The sequence below is a fragment of the Taurulus bubalis genome, assembly GCF_910589615.1.
Source record: "Taurulus bubalis genome assembly, chromosome: 7".
NCBI classification, from domain to species: Eukaryota; Metazoa; Chordata; class Actinopteri; order Perciformes; family Cottidae; genus Taurulus; species Taurulus bubalis.
In genome coordinates, this window is record NC_136595.1 from 29,456,569 (window position 1) to 29,466,568 (window position 10,000).

Genomic DNA, 10,000 nt, shown 5'->3' on the forward strand with positions numbered 1-10,000 from the left:
TTGAGGCTCTACTCAGCAGCTGGCAGCTGATTGGATGAGGAGAGGGGACCAATCAGGAGCAGCTGTTTCTTTAGAATGTTCCATTTTAATTTAAGATGAAAGAGAAAATCTGAGAAAAGTCCTGTTAGTGAAGAGACGAACCAGAGGAGTCCCCATGTCATCCTGCTGGTCCTGGCGGTCTCACTGTTCCTCCTGATTTGAGAACACTCCAGCTTCCCAGCGTAGAGCGCGTTGGTTTTTATGTCGAATGACTCGAGTCGACTCAACAACCTGAAGGCAGACAAGACAGAGAGGCAAGTAGAGAGGAGACAAAGGACATGGAGACAAGGAGACAAGGACATGGAGACGGTTAACAGCCGTTTTGGTTAAACTGCTGTATGAAGTCTGGTTGTACCTCGTTATTCACGTCGTCGACCGGCTGAATTCCTGCGTACTGAAAAAAGAAAAACACAGAATGATGAGTTTTTCCGTCAGAATTTTGGGACAAATCAATTAGTTTTATGTTTTAATTCATCATCAATAATAAATAAAAAAACATAATGTCTTAGAGCCTCGAAACACATTTTAAACCTTCTGATTCCAACGGACAGGAAGCACCAAACCTTCAAAATAAGAGCCAGGACGTTGTGATGACTCACCACGCTCTCCTCCAGCTTCACTTGGACTCGTCTCTCCTTGAAGTTCTGCAGCAGAGTCTCCGATAGACCTCTGAGGGGAGGGGGGGCCGCGGGGGAAGAAGAGGAGGAGGAAGAGGGGGGAGGTGAGGAAGACCATTGCTGAGCCGTGATGAAGGACATGGAGGAAGAGGGGAGAGGTGAGGGACACCATGACTGAGCCGTGATGAAGGACGTGGAGGAAGAAGAGGGAGGTGAGGAAGACCATGGCTGAGCCGTGATGAAGGACATGGAGGGGAGACGGGCGGGTTGATCTGCAACAACAGGAAGGACATCACCAACGACATCACCAACGACATCATCAATGACATAACCAACGACGTCACCAACGACATCACCAACGACTTCATCAACGGCAACGCCAACGACTTCATCAGCGACATCACCAACGGCAACGCCAACGACATCACCAACGACTTCATCAACGACATCACCAAGGACATCGCCAACGACATCACTAACGACTTCACCAACGACTTCATCAACATCATCACCAATGACATCACCAACGACATCACCAACGACTTCATCAACGACTTATCAACAACATCACCAACGACATCACCAACTACATCACCAACTACATCATGAATGACATCACCAACGACTTCATCAACGGCGTCATCAACGACTTTATCAACGACGTCATTAACGACATCACCAACGACTTCATCAACGACTTCATCAACAACATCCCCAACGACATCACCAACGACTTTATCAACGACTTCATCAACTACATCACCAACGACTTCATCAACGACATTATCAACGACATCATCAACGACATCACCAACGACGTCATCAACGACATCACCAACTACATCATGAATGACATCATGCATGGACTCTACTGGTCCTGCATGGATGCTACTGGTCCTGCATGGACTCTACTGGTCCTGCATGGATCCTACTGGTCCTGCATGGATGCTACTGGTCCTGCATGGACTCTACTGGTCCTGCATGGATCCTACTGGTCCTGCATGGATGCTACTGGTCCTGCATGGACTCTACTGGTCCTGCATGGACACTACTGGTCCTGCATGGATGCTACTGGTCCTGCATGGACTCTACTAGTCCTGCATGGATCCTACTGGTCCTGCATGGATGCTACTGGTCCTTGTTGCTGGTCCTTGTTACTGATTAACACAAAGTGCAGCTGGACCACCTGAAGCTGCTGGACTTTGGTTGCTCCCTTATTCAGTAACTCACTCTCTCCAGCAATGTGACATCACCAGACTACATTCAGGTCTCACTGCATTTAGTCCATTCAGGTTTTAGTTTATTCTCTGTTTATGCAAAAATCAACCTGCAGAGAAAGTTTTTATTGATGTCAAAGTTCATCATTGTAGCGCCACTGAAGGGTTTCTGGGTCTGACCGGCTGTGAAGCAATACAAAGGAGCTTTTATTGTCAGAATCCTCCATCAAACTGAATGAGAAATGTGATGTTTTCACATCATTCACAGTCAGTGAATTTGATCACAGCAGCATCTGGTGGACGTCAGAGGAACTGCACTCAGACACAAACATACAAGCAGATGTGACAACAGATCTGTCTGCAGGTCCATTTTCATAGAAATTTAATTTAATTTTATAATTGAGTCTGCCTGGATGTTTATCGATCAGGATCATTTGAAAATAATCATCAGTGATGTTAAATGACCAGAAAATAGTTAAACTTTTGAAAGAATGAGAAATATAATCTTTCTCAGATCAAAAGTTGAATTCACAGAATACAACATTTCGGTAGCACTTTATATTAAGTACACACAATTTAGCATTAGTAAAGCACGAGTAAACACTTAATTCATCACTTGTAAAGCATTGTTCCAACTCATTAGCTCTCCCTCAGGTTTCTTCCTATTTTCCCAGTGAAAGGGTTTTACTATCTTTATTTGGGGAGTTGTTCCTGATCCGATGTGAGGTCTTGTGAGGTGATGTTTTTTGGCACATACATAGTATTGATTATTGATTATGAGTATCTAGTTAGCTAGCTGTGACTTGTTTGCAAGCTAGCTAGCTAGCAAGCTCGTCACTAACTAGAGGTCCTGAGACATCACGCGCCACCTCAGTTGTAAGTAGACCAATCCATAATCAATAATATGTATGTGCCATATGAAACATACTCAACACTCGTGCCGCTGAAGGGCATCGCCTCAGTCCCATCACCTGGCCGGCTCACTGTGGGTGAGTTCAAGTTCTGTGAGTTCTGTGAGTTCTATAAGTTCTGTGAGTTCTATAAGTTCTGTGAGTTCTGTGAGTTCTATAGGTTCTGTGAGTTCTGTGAGTTCTATAAGTTCTGTGAGTTCTGTGAGTTCTGTGAGTTCTATAAGTTCTGTGAGTTCTATAGGTTCTGTGAGTTCTGTGAGTTCTATAGGTTCTGTGAGTTCTGTGAGTTCTGTGAGTTCTATAGGTTCTGTGAGTTCTGTGAGTTCTATAGGTTCTGTGAGTTCTATAGGTTCTGTGAGTTCTATAGGTTCTGTGAGTTCTGTGAGTTCTATAGGTTCTGTGAGTTCTGTGAGTTCTATAAGTTCTGTGAGTTCTGTGAGTTCTATAAGTTCTGTGAGTTCTGTGAGTTCTGTAAGTTTTGTGAGTTCTGTGAGTTCTATAGGTTCTGTGAGTTCTGTGAGTTCTATAGGTTCTGTGAGTTCTGTGAGTTCTGTAAGTTTTGTGAGTTCTGTGAGTTCTATAGGTTCTGTGAGTTCTGTGAGTTCTATAGGTTCTGTGAGTTCTGTGAGTTCTATAAGTTCTGTGAGTTCTGTGAGTTCTGTAAGTTTTGTAAGTTAGTTTGTGATAACTTGAGGAAACAGCTTCATTATTAAAGTCTGAAAGACATTTCTTAAACCTAATTCACTGACTGAGAGCTGAACAACCAGAGCGGTTGATGAGCGGCTTAGAGCTGGTTTGGTTACGCTCATATTAGGGTCCTTGTAATTAATAGGTAATAAGGCCCTTATAAACCTTATAATATGCTTATTAACATCATGTGTTGATAAGACTATATAGGTGTTAATAATAGCATTAAAAGCATGTTTTATGTTATAAGCACTTAACAGTTAACAGTTTTTAAACTGCTTAAGAATGTTAATAAAACCTTATGATTTTCTTATGATTGTTTAAAATGGCATATTATTGTTAAAACATTATTGTGTCCTATTGACACATTGTTAATAAACATCTTATAACACTGTTTGAGTTTGAAAGATGTTTGGGTCCCCCAGAGGTCTGGGTCCCCTAGAGGTTTGGGTCCCCCAGAGGTCTGGGTCCCCTGGAGCAGATGCCTAGTTTCATAGATGGTAATCCAGACTCGATAAAGATGACCTACCTGTGTTCGCAGGTGGGTAGAACTGACTGACGGCCACTTTGGTGGCCTGTTCCACCAGAGGAGCTGGAGACTCCCTCAGCTCCCTCAGCTCCTGTTCCCGCCTCAGGGCCTCCTCGATCTCCTTCTCGATGAAATCTGGAGCTCCTTTCCCTCTGGACTGCAGGCCGTTTGACTCCAGGTTCTCCCTCCAGGACCAAGGCGTGGTCGACGTGGTACCAAGGCGAGGTGTCGGTGTGGGGGAGGAGGAGAAGTGGGAGGAGGAAGAATCTGTTTGATCCTGGCAGAAACCCCTCAAATAGAAGGAAGGAGAAGATGAACTCTTTCTGCTGATGTTTTCGGTTTCTTTGGGGTGTTGATGAGGACAGCATGGCGACGGGAAGACTTCTGCTTCTCCAGACTCAGAATGAGGTCTTACTTCGATCCTCTTGTTCTCGTCTTGTTGGTCCAGCTCCAGCTCCGGTAGAGGATCTGGACGGTATCGTCCGAGGATCCCTCCCTGCTGCTGAGGCTCCTCCTTCTGGATCTCACGCTGGATGAAGCTCACTCGGTTCTTTTCTTTAACTTTGACAGGGGTAATTGGCGACTGTAGACGTTTGGTTTTGATCTCGATCATCTCTGCTCTACTGTCACTGAGCTTCAGCCCTCGAGAGCGCCGCAGGTTCTCTTCACGTTCCTGAACTAACCGGATCTCCCTTTCGATTGGGGTCTCATAGTCACTAGTGGACTTGCAGCTCCTGTTCTCTTGCTGAGTGTTGTCATAGAACAGGCCTTCATCACTGGTGTAGCCGCCGCCCACCTCCACAGTCAGCTCCTCCAGGCCAGAGTCCAGGTCATCGAACACACTGCTCTGCCGGCTGAGACTCTCCTCGATCCCCCACACTGTCACCTTCTTCTCTGGGTAGATATCATCTTCTTCCTTCGTTATTAAAGTTGTTGTATCTTCCCTTACTTCCAAGTTGTCGTATGTCTCCACCTGCTGTGACGAGGACACATCAGGATGTGCCTGCAGAGACACGTTCAGATGTGTTCTTGAGGACCTCAGAGGGCTGGACAGGACAGCCACCCGGTCCTGCTCCATCTTCAGGAACTGTTGGCGGGCAGCACTGAAGTTGATCTGCTCCTTGTCAACGGTCCCAGGGTCAGCAGGGCAGGAAGGTTCTGGTCTGGAGCTGACAGTATTGTAACTCACACTCAGACCTTCTATCAGTTTGTTGGTAGATCTGCTCAGGTCCAGGTTCTCCAGCGCACTCAGCTGATCTTTAAATGTTGGGTTCTTCTTTGGCGCTTGGCTGCGAATGATCTCGTTCCGAAGATGGTTGTCCTCTTCCTCCCGGATGACTTTGTTGCCATTCTTCCGATCCACTTTGTACTGTGAGTCTTCATCGCTCTCTGCAAAAAGACTCTCTGGCTTCCTGCTGCTGGTGTAGGTCTGTAGTTTGAATCCTTTCTCCTCCTTCAGGGTCGCCAGCTGAGTCTGCCGCTGCGGTGAGAGCATCCAGGCTTCGTTCAGCTCGGCCTCGGGACTCGCCGGATCCTCCACGAAAGAATAGAAACCGCAGTGAGAGCCCGAGCTGCTGCTGGGACTGCTGGGGGCGCTTGGACTGCTGGGGCTGCTGGGATGCCACTCATCTCTGGCGCTCCCTCCATCCTGCGACACGACGACCTGCCGAGCCTGAACTACAATGTGTCTGCAGCCGTCCCCCCGCTGGGAGGAGACGACCGCAGAGGAATGACTACGAGCGACAGAGATGCTGCCAGAGCTGAAGACCGGATTGCTCAGGTCTGGGGATTCCCTCCGTGCCGGGCCAGCGATGGTGCGCAGGTCTGCGGGTTGCAGGAGGGGGGAAAGAGGCTTCAGAACCCAGTTCCTTGGTATGCTGTCCATGGCTGCAGGGGCGGCTGGGGATGAAGGTTCAGATGGAGGAAGACGCTGAACGGAGCTCTGAGGAGTCAGAACATCCTTTCGGTCAACTGACGAGAGTCTCTGAAACAACAGAGAAGACGTTTTCTACGGAAGGTCAGTTATGATGGAAGCAACAGCATCAGGTTACGGCGCCCAGATGTAGTGTGTAAGTATAAAGAAACATATAAGTATAAAGTAGCAGTAGAAGTATAAAGTAGAAGTTTAAAGTAGCATATAAGTTTAAAGTAGCAGTAGAAGTATAAAGTAGCAGTAGAAGTTTAAAGTAACAGTAGAAGTATAAAGTAGCAGTAGAAGTTTAAAGTAACAGTAGAAGTATAAAGTAGCAGTAGAAGTATAAAGGAGCAGTAGAAGTTTAAAGTAGCAGTAGAAGTTTAAAGTAGCAGTAGAAGTTTAAAGTAGCAGTAGAAGTTTAAAGTAACAGTAGAAGTATAAAGGAGCAGTAGAAGTTTAAAGTAACAGTAGAAGTTTAAAGTAGCAGTAGAAGTTTAAAGTAACAGTAGAAGTTTAAAGTAGCAGTAGAAGTTTAAAGTAACAGTAGAAGTATAAAGTAGCAGTAGAAGTTTAAAGTAGCAGTAGAAGTTTAAAGTAACAGTAGAAGTATAAAGTAGCAGTAGAAGTATAAAGGAGCAGTAGAAGTTTAAAGTAGCAGTAGAAGTTTAAAGTAGCAGTAGAACTATAAAGGAACAGTAGAAGTATAAAGGAGCAGTAGAAGTTTAAAGTAGCAGTAGAAGTTTAAAGTAACAGTAGAAGTATAAAGTAGCAGTAGAAGTATAAAGGAGCAGTAGAAGTTTAAAGTAGCAGTAGAAGTTTAAAGTAGCAGTAGAAGTATAAAGGAGCAGTAGAAGTTTAAAGTAACAGTAGAAGTATAAAGGAGCAGTAGAAGTTTAAAGTAGCAGTAGAAGTTTAAAGTAACAGTAGAAGTATAAAGTAGCAGTAGAAGTATAAAGGAGCAGTAGAAGTTTAAAGTAACAGTAGAAGTTTAAAGTAACAGTAGAAGTATAAAGGAGCAGTAGAAGTATAAAGGAGCAGTAGAAGTATAAAGTAGCAGTAGAAGTTTAAAGTAGCAGTAGAAGTATAAAGGAGCAGTAGAAGTTTAAAGTAGCAGTAGAAGTTTAAAGTAGCAGTAGAAGTATAAAGGAGCAGTAGAAGTTTAAAGTCCCATATAAGTTTAAAGTAGCAGTAGAAGTATAAAGTAGCAGTAGAAGTATAAAGTAGCAGTAGAAGTATAAAGGAGCAGTAGAAGTATAAAGTAACAGTAGAAGTATAAAGGAGCAGTAGAAGTTTAAAGTAGCAGTAGAAGTTTAAAGTAGCAGTAGAAGTATAAAGGAGCAGTAGAAGTTTAAAGTAGCAGTAGAAGTATAAAGGAGCAGTAGAAGTATAAAGTAGCAGTAGAAGTTTAAAGTAACAGTAGAAGTTTAAAGTCCCATATAAGTTTAAAGTAGCAGTAGAAGTATAAAGTAGCAGTAGAAGTATAAAGTAGCAGTAGAAGTTTAAAGTAGCAGTAGAAGTATAAAGTAACAGTAGAAGTTTAAAGTCCCATATAAGTTTAAAGTAGCAGTAGAAGTATAAAGTAGCAGTAGAAGTTTAAAGTAGCAGTAGAAGTATAAAGTAGCAGTAGAAGTATAAAGTAGCAGTAGAAGTATAAAGGAGCAGTAGAAGTATAAAGTAGCAGTAGAAGTATAAAGGAGCAGTAGAAGTATAAAGTAGCAGTAGAAGTTTAAAGTAGCAGTAGAAGTATAAAGTAGCAGTAGAAGTATAAAGGAGCAGTAGAAGTTTAAAGTAGCAGTAGAAGTATAAAGTAGCAGTAGAAGTATAAAGTAGCAGTAGAAGTTTAAAGTAGCAGTAGAAGTATAAAGGAGCAGTAGAAGTATAAAGGAGCAGTAGAAGTATAAAGTAGCAGTAGAAGTATAAAGGAGCAGTAGAAGTATAAAGTAGCAGTAGAAGTATAAAGTAGCAGTAGAAGTATAAAGGAGCAGTAGAAGTTTAAAGTAGCAGTAGAAGTATAAAGGAGCAGTAGAAGTATAAAGGAGCAGTAGAAGTTTAAAGTAGCAGTAGAAGTATAAAGTAGCAGTAGAAGTATAAAGGAGCAGTAGAAGTTTAAAGTAGCAGTAGAAGTATAAAATAGCACAAAAGTGACGTGTAAAGTAGCAGTAGAAGTATAAAGGAGCAGTAGAAGTATAAAGTAGCAGTAGAAGTATAAAGGAGCAGTAGAAGTATAAAGTAGCAGTAGAAGTTTAAAGTAGCAGTAGAAGTATAAAGTAGCAGTAGAAGTATAAAGTAGCAGTAGAAGTATAAAGGAGCAGTAGAAGTTTAAAGTAGCAGTAGAAGTATAAAGTAGCAGTAGAAGTATAAAGTAGCAGTAGAAGTATAAAGGAGCAGTAGAAGTTTAAAGTAGCAGTAGAAGTATAAAGTAGCAGTAGAAGTTTAAAGTAGCAGTAGAAGTATAAAATAGCAGTAGAAGTATAAAGTAGCAGTAGAAGTTTAAAGTAGCAGTAGAAGTATAAAGGAGCAGTAGAAGTATAAAGTAGCAGTAGAAGTATAAAGGAGCAGTAGAAGTATAAAGTAGCAGTAGAAGTATAAAGGAGCAGTAGAAGTATAAAGGAGCAGTAGAAGTATAAAGTAGCAGTAGAAGTATAAAATAGCAGTAGAAGTATAAAGGAGCAGTAGAAGTTTAAAGTAGCAGTAGAAGTATAAAGGAGCAGTAGAAGTATAAAGGAGCAGTAGAAGTATAAAGGAGCAGTAGAAGTTTAAAGTAGCAGTAGAAGTATAAAGTAGCAGTAGAAGTATAAAGGAGCAGTAGAAGTTTAAAGTAGCAGTAGAAGTATAAAATAGCACAAAAGTGACGTGTAAAGTAGCAGTAGAAGTATAAAGGAGCAGTAGAAGTATAAAGTAGCAGTAGAAGTATAAAGGAGCAGTAGAAGTATAAAGGTGCAGTAGAAGTTTAAAGTAGCAGTAGAAGTATAAAGGAGCAGTAGAAGTATAAAGTAGCAGTAGAAGTATAAAGGAGCAGTAGAAGTATAAAGTAGCAGTAGAAGTATAAAGTAGCAGTAGAAGTATAAAGGAGCAGTAGAAGTTTAAAGTAGCAGTAGAAGTATAAAGGAGCAGTAGAAGTTTAAAGTAGCAGTAGAAGTATAAAGTAGCAGTAGAAGTATAAAGTAGCAGTAGAAGTATAAAGGAGCAGTAGAAGTTTAAAGTAGCAGTAGAAGTATAAAGGAGCAGTAGAAGTTTAAAGTAGCAGTAGAAGTATAAAGTAGCAGTAGAAGTATAAAGTAGCAGTAGAAGTATAAAGGAGCAGTAGAAGTTTAAAGTAGCAGTAGAAGTATAAAGGAGCAGTAGAAGTATAAAGTAGCAGTAGAAGTATAAAGGAGCAGTAGAAGTATAAAGTAGCAGTAGAAGTTTAAAGTAGCAGTAGAAGTATAAAATAGCAGTAGAAGTATAAAGTAGCAGTAGAAGTATAAAGGAGCAGTAGAAGTATAAAGGAGCAGTAGAAGTTTAAAGTCCCATAGAAGTTCAAAGTAGCAGTAGAAGTATAAAATAGCACAAAAGTGACGTGTAAAGTAGCAGTAAAATAAAAGTACCTCAAAATGTATAGTACAGTAGTTGATTAAAAGTATTGTGTTGAACTATGATCATCAGTTTTGTTTTCACGTTTGAAGGAAATAAATCTGAAGAATGTCCATAAAGTTTATCAGAGCTTAACGATCAGTGATAACGTTTACAGCCCATAAAGGAAGGAGAGGTCACTACGGCAACCTGTATGTTACAATGTAGCCATATAGACAAGCGACGTATGTATACTAGATATACCAATATATATATATATATATATATATATATATATATATATATATATATATATATATATATATATATATATATATATTGATATATATATATATATATATATATATATATATACAACAGATAGGAATATATATGATATAGTTATATATACAGGAGATAGTTATATATATGAGATAGTTCAGATAGGTATATATATATATATATATATATATATATATATATATATATATGAGATAGTTATATAAACAGGATATAAGTATATATATATATAT

At 40.8% G+C, this 10,000-nt stretch overlaps 1 protein-coding gene across 1 annotated transcript in view; it reads right to left on the reverse strand.

Moving 5' to 3' along the window:
- misp (mitotic spindle positioning) overlaps positions 1-10,000 on the reverse strand; it is a gene marked incomplete at its 5' end in the record, with an annotated part of 11,527 nt that overhangs the window by 88 nt on the left and 1,439 nt on the right. The window contains 4 exons of the mRNA XM_079221431.1: positions 1-270; positions 395-433; positions 639-928; positions 4,001-5,984. The exon at positions 1-270 is cut by the window's left edge and continues 88 nt beyond it. Coding sequence (XP_079077557.1) covers positions 181-270; positions 395-433; positions 639-928; positions 4,001-5,984 — 2,403 coding nt within the window. The 3' untranslated portion in view covers positions 1-180. The remainder of the gene's footprint in view (positions 271-394; positions 434-638; positions 929-4,000; positions 5,985-10,000) is intronic.